Source organism: Mytilus edulis, chromosome 5 (genome assembly GCF_963676685.1).
Source record: "Mytilus edulis chromosome 5, xbMytEdul2.2, whole genome shotgun sequence".
Taxonomy (NCBI): Eukaryota; Metazoa; Mollusca; class Bivalvia; order Mytilida; family Mytilidae; genus Mytilus; species Mytilus edulis.
In genome coordinates, this window is record NC_092348.1 from 4,598,545 (window position 1) to 4,614,140 (window position 15,596).

A 15,596-nucleotide genomic window follows, 5' to 3' on the forward strand; every position below is an offset into this window, starting at 1 on the left:
AATCTTATTGGCATGTCCTCACAACTCCTTCTAGTCAGTATAAGTAGAAATCTTATTGGCATGTCCTCACAACTCTTTCTAGTCAGTATAAGTAGAAATCTTATTGGCATGTCCTCACAACTCCTTCTAGACAGTATAAGTAGAAATCTTATTGGCATGTCCTCACAACTCCTTCTAGACAGTATAAGTAGAAATCATATTGGCATGTCCTCACAACTCCTTCTAGACAGTATAAGTAGAAATCTTATTGGCATGTCCTCACAACTCCTTCTAGTCAGTATAAGTAGAAATCTTATTGGCATGTCCTCACAACTCTTTCTAGTCAGTATAAGTAGAAATCTTATTGGCATGTCCTCACAACTCTTTCTAGACAGTATAAGTAGAAATCTTATTTTCATGTCCTCACAACTCCTTCTAGACAGTATAAGTAGAAATCTTATTTTCATGTCCTCACAACTCCTTCTAGTCAGTATAAGTAGAAATCTTATTGGCATGTCCTCACAACTCTTTCTAGTCAGTATAAGTAGAAATCTTATTGGCATGTCCTCACAACTCTTTCTAGTCAGTATAAGTAGAAATCTTATTGGCATGTCCTCACAACTCCTTCTAGTCAGTATAAGTAGAAATCTTATTGGCATGTCCTCACAACTCCTTCTAGTCAGTATAAGTAGAAATCTTATTGGCATGTCGTCACAACTCTTTCTAGTCAGTATAAGTAGAAATCTTATTGGCATGTCCTCACAACTCCTTCTAGACAGTATAAGTAGAAATCTTATTTTCATGTCCTCACAACTCCTTCTAGTCAGTATAAGTAGAAATCTTATTGGCATGTCCTGCCAACTCCTTCTAGTCAGTATAAGTAGAAATCTTATTGGCATGTCCTCACAACTCCTTCTAGTCAGTATAAGTAGAAATCTTATTGGCATGTCCTCACAACTCTTTCTAGTCAGTATAAGTAGAAATCTTATTGGCATGTCCTCACAACTCCTTCTAGTCAGTATAAGTAGAAATCTTATTGGCATGTCCTCACAACTCCTTCTAGACAGTATAAGTAGAAATCTTATTGGCATGTCCTCACAACTCTTTCTAGTCAGTATAAGTAGAAATCTTATTGGCATGTCCTCACAACTCTTTCTAGTCAGTATAAGTAGAAATCTTATTGGCATGTCCTCACAACTCCTTCTAGTGACAGTATAAGTAGAAATCTTATTGGCATGTCCTCACAACTCCTTCTAGTCAGTATAAGTAGAAATCTTATTGGCATGTCCTCACAACTCCTTCTAGTCAGTATAAGTAGAAATCTTATTGGCATGTCCTCACAACTCTTTCTAGTCAGTATAAGTAGAAATCTTATTGGCATGTCCTCACAACTCTTTCTAGACAGTATAAGTAGAAATCTTATTTTCATGTCCTCACAACTCCTTCTAGACAGTATAAGTAGAAATCTTATTGGCATGTCCTCACAACTCCTTCTAGTCAGTATAAGTAGAAATCTTATTGGCATGTCCTCACAACTCCTTCTAGTGACAGTATAAGTAGAAATCTTATTGGCATGTCCTCACAACTCCTTCTAGTCAGTATAAGTAGAAATCTTATTGGCATGTCCTCACAACTCCTTCTAGTCAGTATAAGTAGAAATCTTATTGGCATGTCCTCACAACTCTTTCTAGTCAGTATAAGTAGAAATCTTATTGGCATGTCCTCACAACTCCTTCTAGACAGTATAAGTAGAAATCTTATTTTCATGTCCTCACAACTCCTTCTAGACAGTATAAGTAGAAATCTTATTGGCATGTCCTCACAACTCCTTCTAGACAGTATAAGTAGAAATCATATTGGCATGTCCTCACAACTCCTTCTAGACAGTATAAGTAGAAATCAAAATAATAACAAATACATTTAGATTGTATTTTGTATTTTAATCAACTATAATTATATCATTGCAGTCTTTTACTACATGACTTATGAAGGTGCAGTGGATTTAGACAGGTAGGTTCATATGAGAAATTTTTACTTGGAATTGTTTGATATTAATTGACAGTGGAATTTAATTCATTGTAAAAAAAAACATGATGGGTGACATAAATTTTTTTTTAGCATTTAGTTGTACATTGAAAAAAAAAAACTTTCCTAATAAATTCATTAAATCAATTTTACCTATGGAGTTTCAATATTATTCATGATGATAAGAACCTTTTGGTGTTAAAAAAGTTATTAAGATTAGAATATAGAATGGAAGTAATAATATCTTTTTAAATAGGAGGAAAAGCAGATACATTTCAGTATATATTAAAGGAGACCCTGTTACGCAGTAATGAGACAGTAATCCTGCCGTATAACAAAGGCAAAATGAAGTCAAAGGCCAATATAGGTGTTAAGCAACATGCCAATGTCTACACAATATGTCAAGCTTTTATCAGCCCAGATCATTGGAAAGAAGACAATTTATTTATAAGATAAGACAAAAAATCTCAAACCTTGTATTCCTTGAAATGAAAAAAAACAACAAAACACATAAGACATTCAAAAAAGATAACTCTAGACATGCTAGACAAAGATCATGGATATTTGTGTAAACATTTGAAGGGATTAAATGTAGTATTAAAGAAATGTTTGGTTTTTTTTCAAATTGTCAGTATATCAGATCCAAACGAGAGAGCTCGCATGGAGATCCAGATTATGGAGTTCGGTCAAACACCCAAACAGTTGTTTAAAACACAACACCCACAGAAGTTCCAACATCCTAGTCCACAGGGTACTTTACAGTTTATGCAGGAAACTAAAGAGACAAATAGTCCTACACCAGAAAACTCTGATGATATGCTGTCTATAGACACAGGTACTTATAATATAAATATTATAGTAAATATGTTCATTCACTTATATATAATACATTGTATATTGTAAAATAAATCAGTTCAACCATCAAAGGAAGAAAATAAGAAAAAAGAGATGTTTCTTATTCAGCTAAAATACAAATTCTATGCATGCAAAGAATTTAGATTTTTTTCATTCAAGATATATGCTGAGTTTTATCAGCTCATAGTTGATATAACTAAAGCAGGAAACATTGATATAATTGTATTTGTAAAACTTAAAATATATCATATACTTCTATTTGCCTTTTCATATTTCATATGTCTTACAGATGAGGACCACTCTACTGCAACAGTTTTTGATGTGCAGGAGTTAAACAATTTAGAATTATTTCACCAATATACTCTACATAAAGAGTAAGTTTGGTTTTATGATTTAGATTTTTACAGTAAACAACTTAAAATACATACTAGCAAGAAACATCATATTATTAACAGTTTTAAACAACTTCTTCAAGAAACTATTTTGTTAAATCTTTCAGATATCATAGACCTCAGAAATTCATGTGGATTTTTATGCCCCACCTACGATAGTAGAGGGGCATTATGTTTTCTGGTCGGTGCCTCCGTCCGTCCGTCCCTGCATCTGTTCGCTTCAAGGTTAAAGTTTTTGGTCACGGTAGTTTTTGAGGAAGTTTAAGTCCAATCAACTTGAAACTTAGTACACATGTTCCCCATGATATGATCTTTCTAATTTTAATAGCAAATTATAGTTTTGACCCCAATTTCATGGTCCACTGATCATAGAAAATGATAGTGCGAAGTTAAGGTTAAAGTTTTTGGTCAAGGTAGTTTTTGATGAAGTTAAAGTTACATCAACTTGAAACTTAGTACACATGTTCCCTAGGATATGATGTTTCTAATTTTAATTCCAAATTAAAGTTTTGACCCCAATTTCACGGTCCACTGAACATAATAAATGATAGTGTGAGTGGGGCATCCATGTACTATGGACACATTCTTGTTTATTATTAAAATAACCTTGTTTTACATTGTTTTATTTTGCAACAACATAAAAAAAGTCCCTAGGTATTTTCATCACAGTGTATATTGAAGTTCTTAAGCCATCCTATACTTTACTTCAGACATATAGTCCATTGGTTTTTATCGCAATTTTTTATCATAAGTTTTGTATTGAGCAATTTAAGTACAAGAAAGGACCAAACATAATTATTTGCCAAACAACTGATTGTATGTATGTGAAACTCATGGTTGTTCAATGTTGTCATGAAAATTGAATGTTCCAAAAAGCATTTCTTTAATAATAATCAAAGCAACACAGTTATGTTATTGTACTCTTCACATAGCTTAGAGATTTATTACTTTTTATTCACAGTTCAGTGACAGATCTTTGTTTAGCCAGAGATGGCAGAAATATTTTCTCTGTTTCTCAAGGTAAATTTTTTATATAGATTTTGAATGTTTGTATGATATAATGATAAAGATGCAGCTTTGGAATGGAGGTCAAATTTTGAACTGGTATTTCCATATAGGCAATTGCCTCTGTAATTCTCAGTGAAAATGGAAGTTTCATTGCAATGGACATGATCAATGAAACTGCTAAGAGTTTAAGTGATAAGTGATGCTGTACACTAACAGAAATTTTTAATACCTGTATATACTTATATATTTTATAGACAGTTTCTTGAAGATGTATTCATTAGAAGAACAGAGACAATTAAGAAGTGTAAATGTATCTAGCATGGTGAGTGAGTTATGCATGTGTGAAGTAAAAATATATAGTTTACCAATTGTCACCTTATAGTAAACAATTAACAAAGAAGCATGGATATCTAGCACATTTATTACATGTGCAATCAGACATTAATTCACGCTAAGGTAACTTTGCATAGGAAAATATGTCGGTGAATTTCTTCCTGGAAGTAAGCAATTAAAAAAGTAATATTCTTCTAAATGTGGAAAAATTAAAGAATGTTCTTCAGAAAAAATATATGTACACACATTTAATAATAAAAACTATCCATTTTGTTATAAAAACATATGCCTAAATTTTTTTTTAAATTGAGGTTTCATATGACCTTAAAGAAGACAATAATTATAATATGAGGATTTTTTGTCAGACTTTAAAAATATAATAAGACAATTTATTAATTCCATTCCAGGCTTTATCCTCATGTCAGCTGTTACCAGATAATTTAACCATAGTGGTTGGATCCTGGGACAATAATGTGTGAGTATATAACTTGCCAATCAAATAATGGACGGGCAACAAAAGCCTTTTGACCAGAATGTTTCAATATTTACCATAGCTATTAACGATTCTTTTTACACATGCCTAAAAGTATATTAAATTAAAATCACTTGGAATTATAACATCACAAATTGTATGACAATTAGTGATTTTTTTTGGCATCCTGAAGTCTGGAAAAAAATGCAATCATATGATTGCTACTTATTAAGTCAGCTAATTGTCAAAGTTACAATGGAAACATAAGTGAAAAGACGACCACCTTTATATCTATAAATGAAGTATAATTGAGAAACACACTGTTTGGTGTGTACTTCAGTAATAATTATGTAAAGTGATGTATCATTTATTTTGTAGATATTTTTACAGTATTGAGTTTGGCAGAATTTTAGAAACTTTAATAGCACATGATGATGCAGGTTAGACACATATTTTTTTGATAGCATAGAGTTCAAAACAATTTCATATGGATAATATAAAAAAGAAGATTTGGTATGATTGCCAATGAGACAACTGTCCACAAGAGACCAAAATAACACAGACATTTACAACTATAGGTCACCGTATGGCCTTCAACAATGAGAAAGCCCATACCGCATAGTCAGCTATAAAAAGGCCAGATAAGACAATGTAAAACAATTCAAACGAGAAAACTAATGGCCTTATTTAAATAAAAAAATGAACGAAAAACAAATATGTAACACATAAACAAACGACAACCACTGAATTACAGGCTCCTGACTTGGGACAGGCACATACTTAGATAATGTGGCAGGGTTAAACATGTTAGCGGGATCCCAACCCTCCCCCTAACCTGGGACAGTGGTATAGCAGTACAACGTAAGAAGGCATTTTGTAAGAAATAATCTTGAATATTTATAGCTTGACTATGTGGTATGGACTGTGCTCATTGTTGAAGGCTGTAGGATGACCTATAGCTCTTAATTTCTGTGTCATTTGGTCTCTTGTGCCGAGTTGTCTCATTGGCAATCATACCACATCTTCTTTTTTATGGTTGTTTTTCAGTCATATGCATCTTAGTTATATTTGGATAGATCAGTTTATTCAGATTTTGTCATTTCTGTATTTATAATCAATGAAATTAGAACATTTATGGATGGATAAACTTAATGTTACTTTCATTAAATATCTCCCCTAAATTTGTATTTCAGTTTCTGATGTATTTTGGATAAACAACATTTTATTTACATCTTCTTGGGATTCCACAGTAAAGGTAATGCTATAAATAGTTTTACAAACACAGCCAAAGTTGATGAAATTAAAAATTAAACAAATTACACTCTTTTTTAAATTTTAATACTAATGGATGAACCATTCAAAAATATAACTTGTTACTGTATGCAGTATTTGCTTAGTTGACACATAATGAATATATGAAGTTTTTCCATTAAAATCTTCATTTCAACATTTCAAATAAATAGTTATATGTAGTTAAAGTTGAAGTGAATTATTATATATAGCTTTAAACCATTGCTACCTTACAATCAATTATTTTATATGTATTTATCATGTTTAACGTAACGGTACCCAAATTGCAACAAGTACCCAAATCGCACCTATTTAGAAAAAATAGCAGCGGAAAATTTTACAAAATTTCCTAGAGACTAAACAATTTGTATTTTTATGATTTGATACTATGCACATCTTTCAACATAGGTAAAACTATTTAGATATGCACAAAACGTTCATAGTATTTATCAACAGATGAAATGTTTACTGAAAAAGCAAAATGTACTGAAACCTCACCATGTAACGTCATCAAAACGTCATCTTTTTAAAATGAGCAAATACAATATGTTACAAGCATTTATTTCTTAAAAAATGAAGAGTAAGCATGGACTTATATCCAATTGTTCAAAATATTTGAAATAATTAAACAAAAGCTCTGTTATTAGACTTTTAACAATGCAAATTTAAGCACGGATGCAATTTGGGTACTCCTCATTTAAGAATCATTGATGGTTTGGAGGTCAGTTTAGACCAATTTTTCTAAGATTCCATATAGATTCAAAATGTAATTGGTGAAACCATATAATAACTAATGATACATCTACAAAATAAACATATAATGAAAGCTTTTGTTTGAAGTATAAATAAATGTAGGTTAAAAAACTGTCAAAATAGGTGTAATTTGGATACTCTGACGTTATAGATGTTCCAGTCAAATTATGAATTATGAACTATTCTATATTTGTTTATAGATTTGGAGTATTACAAAACCATCCAAACAAATTATTTTATATCTATTTATAGATGTGGAGTTTTACCCCACCATCACCATCCAATCCTTTTGTTCCAGCTCAGTTTGTGGTAAGTTTCACAATGTTGGTTATTTATAAAGGGAATCTAATGAACTAATTGTGTGTGTGATTTATTTGCATGTAACATGACATATAAGTTACAAAAAAGTACAAATTATAAAAATAACATGTAAAGACATAAACAAATATTTGGGTATGTGTTTATTTCTGTTTTTCCTTATAATTTGTGTATTGACAAGGTATTTTCTTACTGATGATAATTAAAACTTGTTTACTTGTCCAATATGTTTGGTAATCCTTGTTGTCTTTTGAATATATCTGATGTTTTGACCAAATGGTTTATTTAAGAATTGAATGCTTCTTTTTGTAAATTTATTGGGGTGTAAAAGCGTTGACCAAAGTACATTTTGTATGAAGCGCAGAAGCGCTTCATTCTAAAAATGTATGCACGGTCAACGCTTTTACAACCCTATAAAGTTACAAAAAGAAGCATTCAATACTTATAATTACATTTTTTAGCTATGATTATGAAAACACGAATTTTATATATTTTATTATTTAATTTGCCTGTGCACTTTATTGTTGGAGCACGTGTTATCATGAATGAAAAGTTGTATTGAGCAATGCAACTGCTTACGGAATAACATGTGGTGTGCAGTTAGCCAATCAGAATAAAATATTATAATGAAACATACATCTAATGTAATTATTTATAAATAAAGCAAGGATTTGATAAAATTGGATTAGTTTGTGACTGTTTAATCAATATTACAGGGACAACTTGATCATGAATCTGGTGTAAACTGTATGTGTGTTGATAGTAACTGTCAGATTCTGGTTACTGGTTCAAAGGAAGGGCAAATAGTAATATGGGATATTAGATCTATGTATCAGTTAACAGAACACAATCGTAAGTTTTACTAGTTATTTTTAGAAGAATAAAAAAAAATTAAACTGTCAATTGTTCTTGAACAATTGAGAGGTCTTTCCTTTTGTAATGTAAAATACATGTTCAAATAGACGTAGAATGTATTAAAAAGCTTTAAAACACGCTGAAAAACCTTTAAATAAGGTTAAAAACACCAAATTCGCTATATGGGACATGACCTTGACCTTTGACCTTTTGACCTTTGTCAAGGTCATTAGTCCCCAATGTCATTGCCGAAGACCCCATGGGTCTAGGACCTTTGGTTATATAGTAAAAGATGATTTTGTCTTTCCAGAAACCTAAAACAGGTGTTATGCCCCTTAAAAAAAGGTCAAATCTCTTCGGTCAAAATATAACAAAGTTGTGCCGTAATGACCCAAACATTTTCCACTATTTAAAACTTCTGTAAGTATAATGGTTTTTGAGTTGTTCTGATAACAAGGTGTTAGGTCAAAGGTCAAGGTCAACATACACATTTGACCTTGAGGTATTTTTGAAAGTTTCATGAATTGTTGATGAATGGTGAAGATCCTAGGTCTCTACGATTTACGGTTTCTGAGTTTTGGTGGTCCACCGACACCGGTTAATTTTCAAAGGGGCATAACCCTACCAATGAGTCGTTGAATCTTTTCGAATCAAATGTAACGAAGAACCGGGGTCTGGTCCTGAACAAATTTCACCCTTCGTTTTTTTTCTATCTATTACGGTTACGGTGTTGGAACGATAACAAGGTTTTTTGGTTTCGGAGGGATTACTCCGAACCGACAAAATATTTCGACTAACAGGGTGAGTTCCGGATAGGTATTCATGACACCGATACAAAGTGAGAACATGAAAGCGACACGTCTTACGGTTTAGGCTGCTAACTTCGTCAAAGTTTGGCGGAAAAAGAATAATAATAATTAAACTGTCAATTGTTCTTGAACAATTGAGAGGTCTTTCCTTTTGTAATGTAAAATACATGTTCTTATAGATGTAGAATCTATTGAAAAGGTCAAGGTCAACCGTACAAAGCTTGAAAACACACTTAAAATCCATTATATGAGGTTAAAAACACTAAATTCGCTATCTGGGACATGACCTTGACCTTTGACCTTTTGACCTTTGTCAAGGTCATTAGTCCCCAATGTCATTGCAAAAGACCCCATGGGTCTAGGACCTTTGGTTATATAGTAAAAGCTGATTTTGTCTTTTCAGAAACCTAAAACAGGGGTTATGCCCCTTATTAAAAGGTCAAATCTCTTTGGTCAAAATGTAACAAAGTTGTGCCGTAATGACCCAAACATTTTCCACTATTTAAAACTTCTGTAAGTATAATGGTTTCTGAGATTATCCCATAACAAGGTGTTAGGTCAAAGGTCAAGGTCAACATACAAATTTGACCTTGAGGTATTTTTCAAAGATACATGAATTGATGATGATTGGTGAAGATCCTAGGTGTCTACGACTTACGGTTTCTGAGTTTTGGTGGCCAACCGACACCGGTTAATTTTCATAGGGGCATAACCCTACTAATGAGTCGTTGAATCTTTTCGATCCAAATGTAATGAAGAACCGGGGTCTGGTCCTGAACAAATTTCACCCTTTGTTTTTTGTCTACCTATTACGGTTACGGTGTTGGAACGATAACAAGGTTTTTGGGTTTCGGAGGGATTACTCCGAACCGACAAAATATTTCGACTCACAGGGTGAGTTCCAGAAAGGTATTCATGACACCTATACAAAGTGTGAATATGAAAGCGACACGTCTTACGGTTAACGCGGCTAAATTTGTCAAAGTTTAACGGAAGAATAATAATAATAATAATAAACAGAAGAAATACAGTAAGGTCTTTCCCTTTTGTAAAAGGAAAGACCTTAATAAACAGAAGAAATACAGTAAGGTCTTTCCTTATAGAAAAAGGAAAGACCTTAAATATGGAAATAAGCCTGTTTATACCAGTTATTTTTTCGAACACAATCCTAATTCTAATGCAACATTGTTGTAAAGTTAATTTTGATTACAGTGACTTGACTGTTAGTGTTGCTATTCACCAATTGCAATTCATTCAAAATTTTGACCCAATTGCAATTTGTTTTATTAAATCAAATTGTTCAACTGGTCAAAAATTTGAACAAACTGTTCAGCCAAAATGTGAAAGTGCAAAGTGATAAAATAAATCATACTTACAATCCTATAAGTCTGTAACTCCACTGTATTGATGTAATTCCTAAATCAGTCTATCAATCTGTATAGTTATATTACAGCCATTACCATACTAAAGGTGAACAGTTTTATTTTGAATTGCTATAAAAATGTGAAAACTAAGCTTTTATAGAGTTTTTCTTTCGAAAAGTATTCTATATTTATAAATATCACACATTATGTGAATAAAAACAGTTCATATTCAGTAAAATATGTGTGAAATAACAATATGCTTCCTTGGGGAGATAACCTAAAATACTATTCTTTTGAATAAAGACTTTTTGAAACCAAAAAGCGATTATCTCCCCTTCCTACAAACATATTGCAATTTCAAATATTTTACTGAATATGAACTGTTTTTATTCACATAGTGTGTGATTCTTATAAATATAGAATACTTTTCGAAAGAAAAACTCTATAAAAGCTTAGTTTTGACATTTTTATAGCAATTCAAAATAAAACAGTTCACCTTTAGTATGGTAAAGGCAATAATATAACTATACAGATTGATAGACTGATTTAGGAAATACATCAATACAGTGGAGTTACAGACTTATAGGATTGTAAGTATGATTTATTTTATCACTTTGCACTTTCACATTTTGGCTGAACAGTTTGTTCAAATTTTTGACCAGTTGAACAATTTGATTTAATAAAACAAATTGCAATTGGGTCAAAATTTTGAATGAGTTGCAATTGGTGAATAGCAACACTAACAGTCAAGTCACTGTAAATAACATCACCAATTTTCATGGCATCAAATCACATTTGATGCTATGAACACAAACATTCAAGTGCAGACAACGTATGACAATGACAATTTTAAATGTATGATTTGACTTAGCTGTCACTGATTGACCTTCAACAATGATTGATAGTTATAACATATCAATTTAAAAAACACAATTGAAAGTTTGTATTGAAATAGAAAGATAAATGTAAAAACAATTACAGCATTTATCTTCTTTGAATTCTTTTAAGATCTCATAGTTTACTAAATTCTCTAGAGAGAATAATGCAATACATTCCAGATCATTCCAAAATTGTACATAACTACTCTCCCGATGTTTTAGCAGTAGAGACTATAATGTAACTTATGTCATGTTTAATTAAATTATTTGTCTTCCTTTCAGTTCATTCATCCAAGGTCAATGCAGTAACCTTGAGTCAAGGTAAATATGACCTTGATTAGTACTAATGAAATAAATGATTTACTAGTGCAGTTCAGACGTTGATATTATATTGCATGAATATACAAAATAATGTGATGGTTAATTTTCACTGATTTTCATACAATTATCCATTTATTGTACGGCAAAATGTGTATGTGTATTTTTTTTGCTGCCATATACATTATCAATTTGAAGAAATTTGTGATATATATCCCTTTATCATAGACATAATTATTCTATTTGCCAGTCTGTTTTAGTTTGTTAAAACATTATTAGAAATTAGAATATCACTTGCAAGCCATTTTATGCAATTTTTTTTAGCAAAATAGTGCATAGAAAGATTCTTATCACTTTAAGCAACTAACAATTGTCTACATATATATAACAACAATCTGATTTTATTTATTAAATTGTTTTAGTGTGATTTTAGAATTGAAACTTCTTTGCTTCTTGGAAGAAGACTTGACAGGTTAAAATTTTACTTGAAAATGTTATGTCAAACGTTATGCCAACTGTAGAAAGCATTAAGGAAAGATTTTACCCCTAATGTATGGAATTCTATATTGTAAAAGACTTTGTACTGTAGCTAAAAATTATTTGATTTTAGATAATAAGAGAATTTTATCCAGTGGGGAAGATTGTTACCTGAAAGTGCTGGATATTGAGACGGGAACTGAAATATTTGTCAAAGATTTACAAGACCAAATTATGTAAGTCTGTTATACATATATATCAAGATGTCCTTGTTTGTTGATTGAGTTACATGTTTAACACAGATTTGAATATTTGATCACTTTTTTATATTTGTATTATCTGTATATCTTGTCTGGATGGGGGATAAAATGGGTCATGTTTAGGCCATTTAATGTGTTGCTAAATTTTCTGGTTCAAGACATAGACTATCATTAATACGGTAATTTTAATCAACACAATTTTTTGTCCTAGATCAAAATTTATTTTGAACCAACTGGATTACACATTTAACAGAGATAAATTGATAGGATGAAGATTAAGACTTTAACCTCATTTCCTAATGTTTACATATAAGATAAGAACATTTTCTTTTTTAGGTGTTTTATGTGGTGTGGAGATTTGTTACTGACAGGAAGTTATTCTGGTGACCTTCAAGTGTGGGATATGGATAGAGGTCAAGTAGTTGTTAAGAAATCTTTACATTCAGGTAAATATTATTGGTGTAATATATTGTCTGAGTGATATTGGCTGCTTTCTTTGGTATACAAGGGTCTGGATGGAGTTTACAAAATTAAAAATAATGAACAGAAAAAATGGGACTTCTGGAAAATGGTACAAAAAATAGAGAACAGAGAAAAATGGCCTTAAATATTTGAAATATAAAAATGGAGACTTCTAAGGATTTGTGAAAAATGCAAATGGTATGTTTTGAGAGATTCATAAGAATTATAAGCTGTACAATTCAAGGAACTAAATTATGGTCATGTCAAAATTCCTTTTTGTAGAAATCATCTGAATAATCACTATAGTATAAATGAACTTTTCACTATTTATTGTAGATGCTATAACTTGTATAGACATTGGTAATAATACCATAGTAACTGGAGGTCAAGACAAGGTCATCAGTTTGTGGAAACCATAGAAATGACCTTAAACCTGTGAGGTGGAAGTCCTGTCTATTAATGCAGCAGCAAAAACAATACAGATCTATCTATTTTAGTTTGGATGCCAAAAATATGCAGTGGTTGAAATTCACTTCCAATTCTAATAATAGAGGTCGTTTTAATGTCAAGGTTTACAGAAAGTTGTACAAGATATGTGTATTTCTGTTTCAAGGGAACATTTTCTTGTATTAGGACAAAGCAGTCACAGGGTATTCTAATTAAACATGAACAGTGTAGGTATTGAGTGAATAACATCTATTGTTAGGGTTTAAATACCCTAGAAAAGGCACGAGAAATATTGAAATGCATCTGTTAAATAGAAGTGATATTAAAATTGAACATATGACTGTGATATCATTTTGTTAATTCATATAGTTATTGTTATTGTTATAAGTATGAATGTAACGTTTGGTTGTATTAACTTGAAAAAAGATTTGAATAGCAGTCGTTTTCATCATATTACATATCATCTGTTATAAATGCTTTATCATCTTCTTCATTTGGTCTTAGGTGAAGATTTGTCCCATTGTCAATCATACATCTTCTTATTTTTATATTTAAATATGTACTTGATTTATTTGTATTTTGTCAAAGTTATATTTTTCTTCTTGTTATGATAAGTCATGAAATACGAAGGAACTCATTTACACAGGGTTGTCAAGTCTTGTGATAAAGAAGCTTGCTACTTAAATTCAATATATAATGGCATTTTCATTACTCAAGTATTATTTCCATAGATATAATGTATATTACATGTACATCAAAATTTGATAGAAAAAATCAAACAGTAGAAAGGTCCTTATGTTACGTTTTAAGATATAAGTTAATTATTATAAGCATATAAAAAGTTTGAATCTAATGATGTCTGAATTCATCTTTATTACATGTATAGATCAACTGTGTTAATAAAATATAGGTTCAAAAATATAAATAATTTACCAGATATAAGAAATATAGGTGTTGCTAGTCAAAACATTTTAATGAATAAAATAGGAAAATAACAGGAGTTACTCACAGAGAGTAAAAAGGAAAATTGGAAACCATGACTAACATCCGTTTTTTATAATAGATTGTAAAGAATTGATCAAAACCAAGTTGAATATACCAACTTTGAAACTTTTTCCTGAATGAACCTTTCTTATCAAATAATGTCACCCTAATATATCTTTGGCTTCATCATTTTTAGTTCCTGATAAAGATATATTAAGGAAAAAGTTTCAAAGTTGGTATATTTAACTTAAATTTAACAAATACTTATAAATAAAGGATGTTAACCAATCATATTAATTCCAAGTTTATTTCTTTAAATCAGTTTTAACATAGAGAGTCGCAACAATATTTTTAAAACTCTGGTAAACAAATGGAGAAAATTTTCAAAAGGTACATGCATGTAATACTTATAAGTTGTGGCCAGTGCAAAAACAATGATTACTGTACCAATGATAGATTAGGATAACATGTATGCAGTGGTTATGGACGAGGTTATCAGACAATTAATATAGATAATATGTTATACATCGAATTATAAATTTTTATAATTAAAAAATGTTGATTAAATTCTATATTTGCCTGATTATTTAATGTTAATGTTTATTTATATTGTTTATTTAATATCTACAACCATCAATGTGTAATCAAAGGCAAATTATTCTTTTTAGTAGTTATGCCAAAATTTGACTGTTATCATTAAATATTTACTGTCTGATATTATTAAAATATACAATATTATTTTGTTGAAATTAGTTTGTGCATGCATATCAAGAGGAGCTTACCAGGTAGACACACCTGGTCTTGCTTCTTACAGAGTTGATGCAATTTTTCTCAGTTTTTGTTTGTTACCTTAATTTGTGACGTTTAATCAATTTATGAGATTGATTATCGGTAAACTACTGTTCCCTTAGTTTGTACCTCTAAAACAAATAGCAATTTGCCATGCCTAACCAATTTCAAATCACATCCCTGAATAAAAATTGATTCAAAGTCAGAGAGATTATCATAAAAAATCTGTATGTGAAAGCTTCAATAAACTACAAAAGTGTCCTTACAAACAATGTTAACTTGTTGGGTCTTCTAAGTGTCTCACCGAAACCTCTGTCTAATCATTAACATCAATTAAATCATTGATCAATACTTGGCTTCAAAGTTATTGTGAAACTGACTATTCTAGAGGTGGCATGAATCAGATGTGGATACTAAAACATTCCTAAGATCTTTTACAGAACATACAATCTAAGATACTTTCCTCTTGCAATAGTATTAAAACATTTGACTTTCCTACACTTTACACAACTATTCCAAAAGACAATA

The 15,596-nt window shown here is 30.8% G+C and overlaps 1 protein-coding gene across 1 annotated transcript in view; it reads left to right on the forward strand.

Annotated features, from left to right (window-relative positions):
* LOC139525347 (protein FAN-like) overlaps positions 1-15,017 on the forward strand; it is a 41,171-nt gene extending 26,154 nt beyond the window's left edge. Inside the window, exons 19-32 of the mRNA XM_071320559.1 lie at positions 1,947-1,989; positions 2,637-2,839; positions 3,149-3,233; positions 4,213-4,271; positions 4,514-4,581; positions 5,000-5,067; positions 5,443-5,504; positions 6,258-6,319; positions 7,360-7,416; positions 8,142-8,277; positions 11,614-11,652; positions 12,260-12,362; positions 12,723-12,832; positions 13,185-15,017. Of these exons, the coding sequence (XP_071176660.1) occupies positions 1,947-1,989; positions 2,637-2,839; positions 3,149-3,233; positions 4,213-4,271; positions 4,514-4,581; positions 5,000-5,067; positions 5,443-5,504; positions 6,258-6,319; positions 7,360-7,416; positions 8,142-8,277; positions 11,614-11,652; positions 12,260-12,362; positions 12,723-12,832; positions 13,185-13,267 (1,178 nt within the window). The 3' untranslated portion in view covers positions 13,268-15,017. The remainder of the gene's footprint in view (positions 1-1,946; positions 1,990-2,636; positions 2,840-3,148; positions 3,234-4,212; positions 4,272-4,513; positions 4,582-4,999; positions 5,068-5,442; positions 5,505-6,257; positions 6,320-7,359; positions 7,417-8,141; positions 8,278-11,613; positions 11,653-12,259; positions 12,363-12,722; positions 12,833-13,184) is intronic.
* The last annotated feature ends 579 nt before the right edge of the window (positions 15,018-15,596 follow it).